At 52.5% G+C, this 16,822-nt stretch overlaps 2 protein-coding genes across 5 annotated transcripts in view; one reads left to right on the forward strand and one right to left on the reverse strand.

Moving 5' to 3' along the window:
• Positions 1 to 27: 27 nt before the first annotated feature.
• On the reverse strand, positions 28 to 15,255 carry MSS51 (MSS51 mitochondrial translational activator). 2 transcript variants are annotated; one of them, XM_084641671.1, is made up of 9 exons: positions 15,138 to 15,255; positions 12,501 to 12,693; positions 11,537 to 11,706; positions 8,957 to 9,168; positions 8,113 to 8,268; positions 7,182 to 7,306; positions 5,848 to 6,411; positions 1,061 to 1,154; positions 28 to 594 (listed from the first exon to the last, which is right to left on the reverse strand). In XM_084641671.1, exons 4-9 carry the CDS (start codon positions 9,139 to 9,141, stop codon positions 366 to 368), a joined length of 1,353 nt encoding a protein of 450 aa, XP_084497797.1. In that variant the 5' UTR covers positions 9,142 to 9,168; positions 11,537 to 11,706; positions 12,501 to 12,693; positions 15,138 to 15,255; the 3' UTR covers positions 28 to 365. The 2 variants fall into 2 exon arrangements, with proteins under 2 accessions (XP_084497797.1, XP_084497798.1); XM_084641672.1 differs by lacking the exons at positions 11,537 to 11,706; positions 15,138 to 15,255 and having other exon boundaries at positions 12,501 to 12,720.
• Positions 15,256 to 15,522: 267 nt separating this feature from the next.
• The window catches only part of CFAP70 (cilia and flagella associated protein 70), a 40,490-nt gene continuing 39,190 nt past the window's right edge, over positions 15,523 to 16,822 (forward strand). The window contains exon 1 of one of the 3 annotated variants that reach the window (XM_084642279.1): positions 15,523 to 15,589. The gene's annotated coding sequence lies outside the window, so the exon portion shown is untranslated. The remainder of the gene's footprint in view (positions 15,590 to 16,822) is intronic. The other 2 variants (XM_084642278.1, XM_084642280.1) reach the window with 2 other exon arrangements.

The following is a 16,822-nucleotide window of genomic DNA, read 5'->3' on the forward strand; positions in this document are numbered from 1 at the left end:
TCTGAGACCTGCTACTAGCTAGCGGTATAGGAGAGCAAGGCCTTGGTGATATTTATTAACTGTAAAGATCCTCTTCCATGATGCTGATGTGTCACTGTAACACACAGGCCTGCCCAGCAGAGGGCACTAGCTGAAGTATGCTTTACAGCCCCCCAGAAAAGGCCCACCCACCTCCCAGGTCCCCAGCACTGCACAGCCCAAGCAAGCAGCTCTCCCGCCTGGGCTCGAGGAAGAGCCACTAGGCATGGAGAGTCCCTGTCCAGCTCAGGCTGGGAGCCTGGGGAGGAGGAGCTCAGGAGGAGCCCTGCACTCTGGCTGGGGAGGTGGCAGTAGCTGACAACGCATATAGCGACGGTGTCTCCTCTCTACTCCCCTCTGTCCTCAGCCCCGTCTAGCCCCCCCATGTCTGGCTCATCCGGGGTGCCAGCCAGCCCATGGCACATGATGTAGTAGGCATTGCAGTAGACGGGTGACTTGTTGGGGTTGGAATAGACCTGCTCCGGCTTGAGGGAGGAGAAGGGATTGGCTCCGTAGCCTGTGATCTGAGTCTCCAGCTCCATCAGGATTTTCAGGGAGTACTTCAGCTCCTGCTCGCTGTTGGGAGGGGATGGGGCATGGTTACCACACTGCCAGCCTCACCCCACCCCTGCACCTCCAGACACCGCCTGGGACTTGACCCCTGCCAGAGTAAAACACCAGGGCCCTGACACTGCACCAGGAGACTTGCAGCGTGAGCTTCCCCACAGCGGTGCCACGTCCGTGCCAGCTGGGACTCCAGCACCGTGAGCTTCCCCACAGCGGTGCCCTGACGCTGCGCGCCAGGGCTCCAGCAGCACCACCTTCACTGCAGTGCTCTGATAGTGGCCGCTGCCGAAACGCTCCCTTGGCAGTCAGGCGCTAATAGCCAAAAACACCCTGTGGTTACAAGGTGACTGGTTCAGAGAGCAGCTGTCTCATACAAATGACTGGCTGGCGGACTCTGGGGCACAGGACAGCGGAGCCCCACACGTACTCAGCCCCGCAAGGGAAAGCACGGGGCAGGGGGAAGGGCCTTTCTTACCTGTAGATGGTGAAGAGGGTGGGGATCTTGTAGTCCCGCAGCAGCAGCAGTGTGGGGAGCCAGCCATCCATCACATCCAGGCAGGCATGTAATCCTGCAGAGGGAAGGACACCAGAAAGCATTGGAGCCTGATCCCCTGCCCAGTGAGGCCAACAGCAGTCCTGCCTCTGGTGTCACCGGCAGCAAGTTGAGAGCCTTGCTGTGGTAGGCGCCGAAGCTGCATGTGCACTAACGGGCAGGCACACACGCCCTGCCTGCCCATTGTCCCATGCCCTGCATAGCATCATGTTTCCAGGAGGCCCCATTCTCCCTGCCTTGCAAACAAGTAGCTCGCATGACTTCAATGTCTCTCATGAGGAGGGGCAGACGCAACAAGCCCCTGGAGTTTTCCCAGAAGGGAGGGGTGACAAGGAATGCTGTTTATGCAGCTGCCTCGCCTGCCCCCAGCTAGGGCACCCTGGATGGAATGAGCTGACTGGCGCGTGTAGTGTTTGGGGAGTGGGGGCTTGAGAAGCGTTCCCAGCTTGCGAGCCATTGGGGATTTCACGGGCTCCCTCTGGCTCTACCAGGCCAGCCCTCTGCTTGCAATGTTATTGTCCTAGTGCTAGCATATGTCCAGCAAAATGCTGTCATGGCACACCGGCATGCTGAGTGTCTTCCTCCTCCAGGAACACTGGATCCCAACACGTTGGTCCTGGAAGACACGGCGGGTCAGTCAATCCACAGTACCCTCAAACTGCTGGCAAAGGCCTAATAAGCCTTTGCACTGATATACTTTTCCTTGCAGGGCCCCAAAGCACATTACAAATGTTAAACAACACCTGTGAGGTAAGCAAGTAGCATTATCCCCATTTTACAGCTGGGGAAGCTGAGGCACAGAGCCATGGACCTTGCCCAGAGCCAAGACTAAAAGCCTGGGCTCTTGACTCCCAGTTCTCTGTTCCAGCCAACAGCAATGATCTACATAAGTGAAAACAGAGAAAACCACAGGTATTTTTCATTGCTTGCAACTGATGCTTTTATGTTTTGGTATTATTGTTGAATCTGTTTATTAACAACACTAGGTGCCTGCTTGATGCTTTGCGGACAGGTAGAATATGGCAGTTCGCTGCTCCATGGAGTTTACAGTCTAGCACAGGCATGAGGCTCAGTCCACCCTCAAACATTATACTGGCATAACTCCCTGATTGAAAATCACACCCCTGACTGACATAGCTATGCTGACAAAACCCCCAGTGGAGATGCAGCTGTGTCGACCATAGAGGGCTTCTGTTGACAGAGCTGACTTCATTTGGGGAGGTGGTATTCCTAGATTGACAGAATCTCCTTCTGTCAGTGGAGGCTGCATCTACACCAGGAGGCTAGGCCAACATAGCTATCATCTCTGTAGTGTAGACATACCAGCAAGGGATGACCATGAACAGAGGGCCATAGGCCCAGATCCTCAAAGGTACTTAGGCACCTTTGATTTCAGTCAGGTGCTTAAATACCTTTGAGGCTCTGGGCCTTAATACTGAGAAACCAAGGGCTACAACAGAATAACGTGCATGTGTGGGCACGCACACACACGCCACCAAACCAGAATCTTTGGTAAAAGCCACCAGAGGTTGCCTAAATCCACAGCCTATAAACACAACCCCGAAACCCAGAAGCACACCAGTTACATTCTCACCCAACCTTTGTAACCTACATCTAGGATTTTCCCCTTCCTCCACCTTACGACAGCCACACTCACCTCCCATAACACACGTCTCTGCCCTCCACAAAGCACGCCCCCGTCAGAAATGGCTGATTTGGATTGTTCTGAGTGTTGACCCAGTGCCATGTTGAAGAAGAGCGTGCTTGTGCAGTGCGGGTTCTTTAGTGGATGGTTTGAATGGGTAACACTGGACACTCTTTGTTTTCTTAGCAATCTAGAGCAGTGTTGATCATTCTGGACAGTTATCGATCACAGTCTTGTTATTTAGGTGTGGTAACAGGGGAGCTCCGAGATTGTGTTTTGTTCTTCCAGCAGTTGATGTTTGAGTTAAGGATGGTTCAGTGGTTAGAGCGCTAGTCTGGGACTTGGAAGATCTGAATTCAGTTCCCTGCTCTTCCACATACTCACTGTGTGACCTTGGGACACCTTGCTTAGTCTATACTAGAAAGGCTTTGTCAATACAGCTATACCAGTCAATCCTTCTAGTGAAAGACACAGCTTCCACTGACAAAAGAGTGCTTTTGCCAGTATAGCTAATCCTGGTTCCACAAATGAAATAAGTTACCACTATGTTTGCACTAGGGTTTTTGCCACCCTAGGAAGACCATAAATAAAATCGCACCCCTAACCAACATTATTATACCAGCTAAATTTCTAGTCTAGACCTGGCCTCATTCTCTCTGTGCCTCAGTTCCCCTCTATAAAATGGGGATAATAGCACTTCCCTGCCACACAGGGTGTGGGGCACATAAAGCCATCCAGATACCATGGCAATAGGGGCTGCATAACTAGATGGTTACGGTTGCATGTTTTGGGCTGAAGTACAGAGAAGAGGTTTCTGGCTGGTGGACATGGTTGTAGATGGCAAAAGCAGAGAGAGGACTTCACTAAAGTTTCCCTGGCTTGTTTTGGTTGGGTTGGTGATAGATCCAACTGAGTAACACAGTTCTTTGGTGGAACATGTAAGAGAGTTGTTTAGGTCTGGTGTGATGGGGCATCTACCCCACACTCACCCTGCAGGGTTTAATGCAGCCCAGATGGGCCAATTAACCAATTAGGCAGTTAATTAAGGAGGTTCAACTGGGCAGGAATAGGCGGGACCTATAAAGCCCAGGAGCTGGAAGGAGAAGAGGCTGCTGGGAAAAGGCAGAGACACTGCCAGAAGAATGGGAGAAGCCAGTGTGGTGGGCAGGCTGCAGTCACTCCCTGGGAAAAGGGGAGGAGGTGGCTTTGGGAACTGGTAGGCCCAGGAATAAAAGGGGAACCAGTAGTTGGAAGCAGCCCAGGGACAAAGCAGTGAGGCCAGGAAGAGAAAGCCCAGACTGCTGAGCTGAGGGTCTCTGGGCTGGAACCCACAGTAGATGGTGGGCCTGGGTTCCCCTTCCAGCCACTGGGTTAGTGGCACTACGGTAGTGACTATTGAGTAGCTTTCTCTTTCTTTTAAAAAAAAGTGCTGATATGTTACAAACCCTTGTAATTCTCTGGCCATTTCTACATGCTTGCTGCAAGTATTTCTTGCCCTTTCCAGTGCAGTGATGCAGGCCTCAGCTAGGCTTTGCCTACTGTGAGGAGAGAACCTTAAACTTTGAAAAGGAAACCCCTGAAATTAGGCAAGAACGTAAATACTATGAAGTAACATCAAATACTTGGTTAGGAAAGTAATAAATTGTAAATAATCATTGCAAGGAAAGAAACTTTGCCAACATGCTGTGTCACCCCCAGTAAGGACTCAACTCTTCCTCCCTCGAGCTGCAAAGTCTAGTTTCACCCTGGCTGTCCTGACTTCTCCTCTCCCTCTGGCTTGCGATGCTCCTTTGATCTGCTACGACCGTACCACTTGCGATCTCCTTTGATCTGCTACGACCGTACCACTTTCCAGCAGGTTCGCCCACAAGTGATTGTGCCTCACCCAGAGAGCCATGCCCGTTCCCCAGGTGCCTATACTGTATTCCCTCTATCAGTGTCCCAGTGGTCAATCTCATCAGTCACACGGTCTGTGCCCCGCCCGGCCCTTCATATCCAGTTTCCTTGGCAAATCTCCTTTTTACCCCAGTGCTGCTGCCTTCTTTAATCACCTTCCAACGGCCTCTTCTCCGGCGGAATCCGAGCCCTCTCCGCAGCTCGAGCTGCCCTCTCTCCGGGGGTCTCTTTCCCCACCCAGGACAGCATTCTGTGCTGCTGCATCGCAGGGGCAGCAGGCTCCAACGCTATGCCCAACTGCAGCAGGGGCTAGTGCTCGGGCCAGGGTAACTACACCTACAAACTTCCTAACCACTTGCAAACTTTCCCCTTGGGCTGCGTTCTCAGTTCAGAGGCTGGGCTGATCCACAGGATTCAGAGCGGGATGCGCCAGGCAGGAGAAGATTCCCAATCTGATGATCTGATTCAGGTCTGTCTCCGCTTCCCAATAGACGGGGCTCTTGGTGACTTCCCAAGGTATCTAAAAAGCACACAGTGGGTCTGGCATAGGCAGAGGGGGAAAGCACACACCATTTTTGGCTGTGCTTGCTAGGGGGCAGCAGACACCCGGACTGAAATCTTGACAGCCTGTCTGAGCTGTGATATTAGGCCTATGGGATCCTGGCTATGTAGCACTTCCTCTGGCAGCCGGTCCCTAATGGCATATGGCAACCAGGTTGAAAAGCAATCTGGTTAGGAGCTAACAAAGTACCTGGGTTTGACGACTCCTTTCCCAGGATATAGGCTACCACAGCCATTCTGGCCTTTAATTCCCAGAGCCTCCTTGGTATTACCATTGATAAGATGTTGTCTCGGTGCCTCTCCCTTCTTTTTGCTTTATGTTGTCTCCAGTCCTTGTCACCCTGAGTGTCCCCTGCCCTCTGGAAGTGGAGAAGGTACAGCAGGAGGAAACCCAACTGCGGGGTGGGGTGATAACAGAGGGTGCAGAAACAAGCCTCAGGAGAGGAGATTGAGGGGGGAGGGCTGTCAGGGAGGAGCAGGAAATCTGAAGGATACCATTGGTTGGGCCTGGAAGGAGGGACCCGAGGAGCACTGCCCCAGATGGGCAGTATCAGAGGGGAGGGCAGCACCATTTGAGACAGTGGTTAGCCTCTGTCTGTGCACTCACCTGGATGAAAGCCCACCACAAGGTCTGGGCGGGCAGCCTGATGAGTCTCCACCTGGGATTCCCAGAAGTCAGGATACAGGGCCTTGTAGCTGCTGAGATAGACTCTTCCTCTGGGCCCGAATGCTGTCAGCGGAGGCCTCATGATGGGTCCATCTACCACATTGACTCCCACCATTACTACCTCAATGCCCTGGTGCCTAGGAAACACCCGCGTCAGCTCATCATAATCGGTCACCCGGGTGTTGAGGGTCTCGATATGGGAAGCCCCTACGATATGCACTGTGACAGGCTTGGTATAGAGATCAATGGCGAAAGCATGCAGTGCCATGGCGATGGTGATTGGCCTGGACTGGAAGTCTGTGGTCAGCCGTTTGACAGACTCCAGCAGCTCTCCCTCCTCTGGCTTTGGCTTCCCCACGTTGGCCCAGAGGATGTTCATATAACGCCCAGTCAGTATAGAGCTCAGCTTTTCTTCCAGGAGCTCCTGCATGGAGAACCAGTCTTCCCAGCTTTTCACCTCCTGTATACGCTTTGTCCAGGTCGCCGTGGGGAATGGGATGTCACCTAGAAGGAGAACCCCAGAATTCTCAGCTCATACTGTGCTGATCTTTTCCCTGGATAAGGAGCTCTGCCATTCAGCTCAACGGGAGATGCTGAGCCCAGAGCAGCCCTGCCAGTGAACAAGGATATGTTGTGTGGTAATGAAGGGGAAACAATAGGGAGATGGAGGAGCTGACTATATAACAGAAGTCTGAGCCATTAACTCTGTGAAGGACGTTGGAACCCCAGATACCCCAGGAGTCTGCAAGCCAAACTAGGAGAGCAGCTGCAGGTATCCATGACTCCACAAATCCCCTGAACAGTTGAGTGTATGAGGCCTAATGAGGAAACTGGAAGCCCTTGCAGGGGCGGGGGGTGGGATGTGTGTGTGCGTGCACGCAATTCCTGGATTCCTCCTAGCTAACACTCAGTGGTATCCAGACACCGCCTTGTTTGGCTTCACAGCATGAGAGGGTTATGTCAGGCTTCAAAGACAGCCCTCAGTGCTTGTCACTGATATCATGGAAACCCAGGCAGGCCACGAAGGTCTGGGAGCTGGGGAGGGAACGTGAGCAGGTCTGGATAGGATCCACCATGAGACCCCTGCCCAATTCCCTTCTTGGTACAATCTTCTTACTGTCTGCTTGGAGCCTTGCTTCCCGCATGAGGCAGCAGACAGATGAATCTACACGAAGGCAGCCAAATGGCCTCTGGCTGCAGATGGCCCAGCCAGCTTTGACCCAGTCAAAGAGGAGCCCTTGTCCCCTTCTGTTGGATGTAGGCTGCAAACCTACCTGTGAAGACAAGCCATTCTACCAGCCGGTCAAGAGCTACCAACTTCAGCTTCTTACACAACTTCTTGTGCATAGGCCAGTTGGCCCGTTGGCACTCTGAGTTGCAGTAATACACATTCTGGCACCTAGAGAGAGCAGGACAGAGGAGAAAGAATATGGTGCTCCACCAGGCAGCAAATTCAAGATACATCCTAGCACCTGATGGGACAGGACCATCAGGAGTGAGCTTGAGAGAGCTGCCCCAAGGAAACCAAACTCAGTGCATCAGTTGATGGGCCCCCTCTGGACTGCATGGCATTCTTGCCCTCACCTATCCCTGCATGTGAACATGAGACATAAACACATGAATTCGTTCCTGGGGTAACTTCACTGATCCATTGGGATTACACCAGGGATTAGTTTGGCTTTGGTGCTGTTGCAGTGTCTATCAAAGGGGCTGGTCAGAACAGAGAGCTCCTCACTTAGCAGGTGTCACCCACTGCGTTGGTACTGCCGCCTTCATGCAGAAGGCAGCCAGGCAGCATTGTTGGGATGTACAAACTACTCACCAAGGGGCAGCTATGCCCCTGTCCTCAGTTATACCCCCTGCAACATGTCATCCTCCATTCATGATAGCCAGAGAGCACAGAGGTTTAGACACTGAGGGCCTGTTCTCACTGAAGTTAATGGAATGACTCCCATTGACTTTGGATCAGGTTCTGAGGAATTACAAGAAAACAGATGCACACCGCCGCTATTCAGAAGAGTAACCTCTATTATGGGGCCCCATTCAGAAGCCTAGCTAAGCCTCTGTATGTTAGAGGGAATTGTCCTTCTGTTCCATAGACATTCTGGGAATGTTTCCACTGGGAACAAGGGAAGGATCTTGCCTTGTGCTATGGCTCAGTCCTTTATAGCTGTCCTCAGCCACACACTAGGCGCTATTGAGTACCTTTTGCATCGCCGGAGGCTTCTGGGGTCAGGGAGGGCATCAGGGAGTTTCTTGCACTCAGCACAGAATTTGAAGGTGTCCTCCATTTTTTGAAACATGTCGAAATAAGTCCGGATCCCGAAATCTATCCCCAGCTTCTTTCCGTCCATCGCAGACCTGAAGGAAAACAGCCAAAGTAGCAAAGTTGATGAGAGGCGAGCAGGGCACAACCCAAACTTGCCCTCCTTTCATAGCCACAAGAAGGGCCCAAAGATGCTGTGTAATGGGAGATGTTAGCATCAGCTCAGCTTGCACAGGGGTACTGTGTGCTGCTTCCTCACTGCTGCAGTATGAATTCATTACCACCGCTTTGATGAGGGATTCTGTGGGGCCAGCCCGAATGTTATCAATACCCTGATGGCAGCTAACAAAGACTGTCCTGAGCGGATGCCTTTGTGCATGCTTGTTATAATCAGGGACTGTTCTGAACTGAAGGGAAGTTATAGCCACATGTTGATGTGAAATGGCAGGGCCAGGCCTCATCTGAGGACCCCTTAGGAGAGAGAACTTTATCCCTACTAGGGTCTGAACCAACAGGGCATGATGTTCTGATCCTTTCAGAACAAGGGAGTTTAACTTTCTTTTCACTGGAAGTGGCCCTATCAGTCCAGCAAGTTCACTTCTAGCCCAGGGGGACATAGCGTTTGTTTTGCTCTTTTCCCCCAGGCCATCCAGAAGTCTAATGCTCCCAGTGACTAGTGGAGACAGAGTCCTAGAGGTGTCTGAGGTCGTGTGCCATGCAGGTGTTCAGATGGCAGCACGCACCTTGTGCAGAAGCCACTGGGGGCACTCTGGCATTACTCACTTGTATTCATCATAGCTCTTCATGTTGAGCTTCTTCAGGATGACCTGCGACAGACCAGGGACGTTGCTATCCACAGCCTGGAAGCCCAGGGAGTCCATGTTGGGGCTTGTAATTACTGACTCCTCTGCAGGCTTCTTCTTGGAGTGGCTGGACTTGGAAGTCACGCCCTTGTTTCTGTGGGCCATCTCTGTCAGTGCTGGAAATTAGGCAGGCTGGAAATAAGGAAAACGAATAAAGGAGAATAACTGCAGCGGTCTTGAACAGGCTCCCCCCCATCTATCCCAGGCCTGAGACGCCTTCTCTTAGTATGCTGGAAACGTCCTCCCCACTAACAACCTGCAGGGAAAGTAGCAGGGTCTAGCACGCACGTGGCTGGGAGCCTAGTAATCTGGGATCCAGTACCTGCTCTGCTCTGTGTGAACTGGGGCAAGTCACTTCACGTCTCTGTTCCTCCGTTTCCCTGCCTAAAACGGAGAAGTACTAATATCTCCTCACTTCCCCAGCAAGTTGAGGCTGAATTAATTCACGTACGCAAAGTCGTTTTAGATCCCACCTGGTATGGAAGTTTGGAGAAACCTGAGATGCAAAATGGAGATCTGGATGCTGAATATGGGAGGCTCTGACTCACAGCCATGGCTAAATGGAACGTGCATAATATTAGAAGTCGCTTCTACTGGGTGGTTTTCAACACTCCTCTCTACAATAGCTGTCTACCTCCCCTCTCTCTCCCCCTGCCCACCTCTGACTTCCATCAGCTCCCCTTCCCACTAGTGATTTGGATCCAGTTTGTTTCTGTTATCCTGGCTGAGTCTGGAACGTTCCATGGCACAGCAGGAATGTCCAAGACTGGCCACAACCCCATTGTTCTCCGCCTGCAAATGGACTTTCCCTGCCCTCTTGGCTTGTGTACCTGATCAGAGGAATCATTTGATTATGTAGCACGTTAGGGGGGGTCTCTCTGGGAGGCACCGGGCATCAGAGAATGTGGCTTCGTTCACAGGTAAAAACACCCCAGTGGGCTAAGTAATATTGTGTATTGGGTCTTTCACCCCTAGGTGTGTTGCAGACAGGTGAGGGAGACTGGTTTTGCTGGCTTGCAGATGCATGAGACCTCCCCAAGGGGGCGTGTTGGTGCTCTGCTCTGTGCATATTCTCAGACCACAGGCTTTTTGAGTCCATCTACTCCCTCAGGCGTTTGCCCTGACTGGCATTATACACTAGTATCGCTACCTACCCCTCCAACAATGACTCAGTCACGTTCTCGTTTGTGAAGGGAGTTGCTGTCCTCCCTCCTTTGCCATGTTGCCCGTCTATTCTCTTGCCCCCTTGACAGACGGTGGTGTGTTTTTACTTCTAGATCAAAGGTTCAAATTTGGCACAGCTCAGTAGTACAAAAGTTACCACCAGTTTCATACAGACCACTCATCAGATGGTAGTGTCCGTGGAAAGGTGCTCCTAGCACCCAAGACACCACCATAATTGGCTCTTACAGTATTTGCCCCCTTCTGTGCAGTCCCAACAGAGAAGACAAAGATTGAATGGATAGAGTGAGCTCTCCTTGTTGGAACACGTCCCTGCAGAGCAACACTGGGAAGTGAGCCTCCACTCTCCCTGCCTGTGTTGTACCTCCTCTGTTAGTAGAGAGAGGACTCCAGCTCCAGGGCTGGCAATCCAGCACATTTTCCCAGCACTGAACTTGCATAGACTAAGAAAAGGTGATCTGTACAGTGGGCTGGTTTCTCTTTATGATAAGCAAGTTCATTGCTGTTTCTCAGCAGGGCCTGGAGACGCATGAGGAGGTCTGGCCTAGGGGAATAACTGCTAACAGGTGGACAGTGCCTGCCTCGCTTGCAAAGCTGGTTGAAACCCAGGAAAACGCTTTCAGCCCAGCCAGCTGACCTGGTTGGCAAAGAGCTGAGCCCTGCTGTCAGCCTTACAAGGGCCTGATCATGGTTCCTTCTCTGGCTGTGGACAAGTCTGGTACCCCCTGGTCTCCATTTGATGAGTATTAAATTCTAGCCTATTGTTATTCCGGCTTTATGCTCTACCCCTAACCATGGCCTCTGAGCACCTACCACGTTGCTCTTACAAAGTCAATCGCCTAATTAGGAAATGCAAAGGGAAAACATTGATGCCACCATCAGCGAGTCCATGTTTGGTTTGTCTCCGGAAGGGATAGATCATACTTGAACTCCATGGGCACATGGGTGTTGGTGGTGCTAGACACTGCGAAGGGAAGGGTGTTGGTGATGAGCATGGTCTCACCCCTTTTCCACACTAGCGGCAGCTAGCCCATGAGGGAGCATATGTTGAACCTGCAAAAAGGAGGTCTAGCTGCTGCCTCTGAGCATGCTCTCCCCCCCGCCCCACGTACATACATATACCAGCAGTGACATTCTCTCTACCTGTGTGCTCCACAGATAGAATTCCTCCTGCATGTGTGTGTGTACCAATGCGCAAGTTGCCAGGGTTTTTAAAATAATAGTTTTCTGTGCCAGCTCCAGGGACCTGAACCTTGTGGCATATAATAACCCAGGCTCAACAGAAGCCAGTGGCTGTGGAATGGTAAAAATCACTCACCCAAGGCAGCAGGGCATGAATTCTATGTGAGAGCTGGGTGCGGGGGGCAGAAGGATTTTGCCAGCTGGATCACTCTGACTGCCTTCCACACCACCTGACAGATGCTTGATCTATTCTTGTCCCAGTATGATTCCTTTTCCAAGCCCGAGTAAGAAAAGGCACTGCTGGAGCTATGGAGATAGGTTGATGAGGAATAAAGGAGGAAAAGCAAAGGCAGACATGCTCAAATATCATGGGGCAAGAAGATAGACCCAGGAGAAAAAACAACCACTACCAACACAAATCTGATAGCAGTGCTATTCTGGTCCTGGGTCACCATGTGGAGCCAGCCAGTTGTCTATAGCACAGGCTAGAGACCTCCTAGGAATCAAGCCAAAAGCAATTATAATGGCATGAGTGATTTCCATTAACTGTTTGCCCTGGAACTTTTCAGATCATTTCAGTCCCTATTCTGCTCCCCAACCATCCAAACATAGCTCCTCGAGCTAGCCACAGCTGGTCCCAAGATCCTGTTCCCCCCAGGAAACCAGTAGGTATATTAATACTCAAAGTACTCTTCCAACCCAGATCAACGAAATGGTTAAAAATGTTTATTTCACTGAAACCCTCCTCACCTGGTCCTCAGCCCCATGCCAGCCAGGAGTTTGAGGTGTCCAAGCAGAGAAAAAATTGTGCTCAGCCCCTGAATATAGGGACCAGAGAAGGTTATTTCCCCTGCCGTTTGAATCCTCTTAGCCTGTTTCTTGATACATCTGTAGCTCCATTTGTCAGAAGGGACAAACAGGGAGAGATTTAATGTGTCTAAAAACTGCTTCAGCATGGGGAATATAAGAGAATACTAAATGGAGATGATGACAGGGGAGGAAGAAAACAGTGCAGGGAGGGAATCTAAGGACCAGAGTAAACTTTGAGAAGTTAAACCATCCATTCCCTGAAACGATAACCGTTTACAAGACAGACTAACCTTCTAGGTGCTCTTTCTTTCTTTCTTTCTTTCTTTCTTTCTTTCTTTCTTTCTTTCTTTCTTTCTTTCTTTCTTTCTTTCTTTCTTTCTTTCTTTCTTTCTTTCTTTCCCCCTCTGTTGCTCTCTTCTTTGCTGTGGATTTGTCTCAGTGCTGCAGCTGCCTGCCTTCTCCTGGATCGTTTTCTGCTTCTAACTGCAGAAATGTTAGGCAGAACTTTGTGGTCTAAGAATATCCTGCCCACTCAGACCCTGTGAGGAATTACTTCTCATTGGGTAGAGTGACTGAGAGGCTGGGGCTTGGCTCCTAGGAGGCACACGTGCAAAACTCTTATCAGGTCCTGACTACAGGAGCTCCAGGATCCTATGTCTCACCTGCCACCTGCTGGAAAATATGGTGGTATCCACTAACCCCATGCCAGGCGATACTGTGAATCACCCACTTCCCCCCTATGCTGGATGATAGTATCACCTATCTGATCCCATCACTTCCCCGTGCCTGGAGTGTGTGTCTCCCACCTCACCTCTCTGGAAGAGGATAGCGCATATCATATACCCCATCCCACCCTTTCCCCATGGCCAAGGATACTGTGCATCACTCGCACCCCCACATCCCTCCATGCCTGAGGATGAGACCTGTAGGGCACCTGTGGCTCAGGAACTGCGTGTGCCTGTTAATTTGTTACTGTGTTTCCAGTGCAATATGGACACTAAAAATATTGTAGATGAGGAGGACATTCAGAGCCATGGATTTCCTTCTCCCCTGCTTTGGGATACTGCCCCTATAAGATACTATCCACTCTTCTTTTAAGGATTCTTGTTTCTCACAGCTGTGTCACATGTCCTGCAAGTCAGGTAGGGTGATCACCTATGTGTCATGGAAATAAAAGATTATCATCTATCTATCAATCTAAATGCCAATAGTTCCATTCCTGGACCAAAGCCCTACATTTGTATGGCACTGTTTGATACTTCATGTAATTGTTGCTGAAATGGGGAACAAAATGCATTCTACTGTTGTAATAAATATAGAGGGAAGGATAGCATAAAATCCCTGCTTGGCAGACATACTGAATCACCTTACCTGTAAGGGGTTAGGCAGTTCAAATAACCTAGTTGGTACCTGACCAGAAGGACCAATGAGGAAAGAAGATACTTTCAAATTGGGGGAGGGAGGGAAGGATTTGGTTTTTGCTCTTTTGTTGTTCCCTCTCTGGACAGAGGGAGAAGTCAACCAGGTACAAGGGATAGCTCAGTGGTTTGAACATTGGCCTGCTAAACCCAGGGTTGTAAGTTCAATCCTTGAGGGGGCCATTTAGGGATCTGGGGCAAAAATTGGGGATTGGTCCTGCTTTGAGCAGGGGTTGGACTAGATGATCTCTTGAGGTCCCTTCCAACCCTGGTGATCTGTGAACATCTCCTGGAATAATCCCTCTAAAACCACAGAAATTGTAAGTAGGGTAAGGAAATGCATTAGGTTATCTTTTGTTTTGGCTCGTGAATTTTTCTATGCTACAGAGGTAGTTTTATTCCTATTTTTGTAACTGTGAAGCTGAGCCCAGAGGGGAATCCTCTGTGTTTTAGATCTTTTCATTAGGTGTGATTCTTGAACTTTATTATAAAGAAAAAAGTAATTCTTTTAAGAACCTGATTGATTTCAGTGTCCTGAAGACAAAGGGTCTGGTCTGTGCTCACATTGCTCAGGCAATTAGTTGGTATATTATTCTCAAGCCTCCCCAGGAAAGGGCATGAAGGGGCTTGGGGGGGTAGGGATTCCAAGTGACCTTTCCCTGAATTTTTGAGTAAATCACTTGGTGGTGGCAGCAATACCGCCCAAGGACAAGGAAAGGAATTTGTGCCTTGAGGAAGTTTTAACCTAAGCTGGTAGACAATAAGCTTAGAGGGTCTTTCATGCGGGTCCCCACACCTGTACTCCAGAGTTCAGAGTGTGTGTGTGTGTGTGTGTGTGTTGGGGAACCCTGACAACTGTGTTACAAACTCTCATGAGTCTTGCAATAGTTGATATTTTTCTCAAGCTGCAACTCATGGGGTCATTTCATTATGTGAGCATCTCAGCTTTCTTTCTTTCTTTCTTTCTTTCTTTCTTTCTTTCTTTCTTTCTTTCAATTAAGCTTTAAACCCTCATGGTTGAAGAGAAAAGCTTGAAAGTGTGACCCTAAAGATCAAATAAAAAGAATCCCAAATGTATTATTTTTTAAAATCTTGTGACTTTTAAGGCAATCTCATGATTTTCAGGGCCGAATGAGGTTTGAATGCCTGGGGCAGGCTATAACACTCTCAATGGTGACTTGATATGGGATACAGCGCATTGGACCCAACGTAAGGGAATTCCTTAGAATCATAGAATATCAGGGTTGGAAGGGACCTCAGGAGGTCATCGAGTCCACCCCCCATCCAAAGCAGGACCAATCCCCAACAAAATCGTCCAAAAGAACATGTGTTCCAAGTGAGGCACAAACTCACAACTTCAGCATTATAAGTCCTTAAACAATAGGGTCCATGGCAGTGAAAGAGCCCCAGATTGACTGGGAGCATTGCAGACCCATGTGTTGCTAGGCGAGGCTGCGTGCCAAGCAAGGTCCCAGGGCATTCCCACGGCACAGCCATGCGACCTCATACCTGTTCCCACACTGTCACTGTGTGAGGTCACAGCATGTTCCCATGGCACTGCCAGGTGAGGACACAGGCATGTCAGAGGGGTTATGTCCCTGGCACCCTAGGCTGCATGAGGTTATACCCCTCGGGGCCCCACGCAGCTGGAACCAAGGTCCTGTTCTGCGCCAATGAAAGCACTGGCCAGTCAGTCCAGGGCTCTGGTGCCCGCCTGCGCCAGCAACCAAAATGGCCGCCTGGGCCTCAGCCCCAGCTCAGGAGAGAGGCTCCCCGCCCCCTGCTGCCCACAACAAGCGTGGCGGCTGGAGAGTTGACGAGAGAACACCGTCACGTGCCCTACGGGTCGGGAAAGGGGCGAAGCAAGCGCGGGAGTAGGGACGGTTGCTACGGTTACGGAGGACGCGCCCCTGAAAGGCATCGTGTCACTGACTCGCTCCTCCCCGTCCCAGCCGTACGCGGTGAGCACCCCCCGCTCACGTCCCCGTACACCCGGGACCAGGGGTGGCCCCTTACCCTGCCCTGGGGTCTGCCTCCTTCATGTGCACCCGGCGGGGACCCCCCGGGAACTGCCCCCTCTGGGTATCCCCCTGCCCCGGGAACCGGCCTCCACCGGGTATCCCCGCCCCCACCCCGCCTATCCCCTGCCCTGGGAACTGCCCCCCCCAGCTGTCCCCCGCCCCCCTCCTCCCGGGAACTGCCCCCTCTGGGTATCCCCCTGCCCCGGGAACCGGCCTCCACCGGGTATCCCCGCCCCCACCCCGCCTATCCCCTGCCCTGGGAACTGCCCCCCCCCAGCTGTCCCCCGCCCCCCTCCTCCCGGGAACTGCCCCCTCTGGGTATCCCCCTGCCCCGGGAACCGGCCTCCACCGGGTATCCCCGCCCCCACCCCGCCTATCCCCTGCCCTGGGAACTGCCCCCCCCCAGCTGTCCCCCGCCCCCCTCCTCCCGGGAACTGCCCCCTCTGGGTATCCCCCTGCCCCGGGAACCGGCCTCCACCGGGTATCCCCGCCCCCACCCCGCCTATCCCCTGCCCTGGGAACTGCCCCCCCCCCAGCTGTCCCCCGCCCCCCTCCTCCCGGGAACTGCCCCCTCTGGGTATCCCCCTGCCCCGGGAACCGGCCTCCACCGGGTATCCCCGCCCCCACCCCGCCTATCCCCTGCCCTGGGAACTGCCCCCCCCCAGCTGTCCCCCGCCCCCCTCCTCCCGGGAACTGCCCCCTCTGGGTATCCCCCTGCCCCGGGAACCGGCCTCCACCGGGTATCCCCGCCCCCACCCCGCCTATCCCCTGCCCTGGGAACTGCCCCCCCCCAGCTGTCCCCCGCCCCCCTCCTCCCGGGAACTGCCCCCTCTGGGTATCCCCCTGCCCCGGGAACCGGCCTCCACCGGGTATCCCCGCCCCCACCCCGCCTATCCCTTGCCCTGGGAACTGCCCCCCCCAGCTGTCCCCCGCCCCCCTCCTCCCGGGAACTGCCCCCTCTGGGTATCCCCCTGCCCCGGGAACCGGCCTCCACCGGGTATCCCCGCCCCCACCCCGCCTATCCCCTGCCCTGGGAACTGCCCCGCCCCAGCTGTCCCCCGCCCCCTCCTCCCGGGAACTGCCCCCTCTGGGTATCTCCCTGCCCCGGGAACCGGCCTCCACCGGGTATCCCCGCCCCCACCCCGCCTATCCCCTGCCCTGGGAACTGCCCCC

This window comes from Lepidochelys olivacea, assembly GCF_965140295.1.
Source record: "Lepidochelys olivacea isolate rLepOli2 genome assembly, chromosome: 10".
In the NCBI taxonomy this organism is placed as follows: Eukaryota; Metazoa; Chordata; order Testudines; family Cheloniidae; genus Lepidochelys; species Lepidochelys olivacea.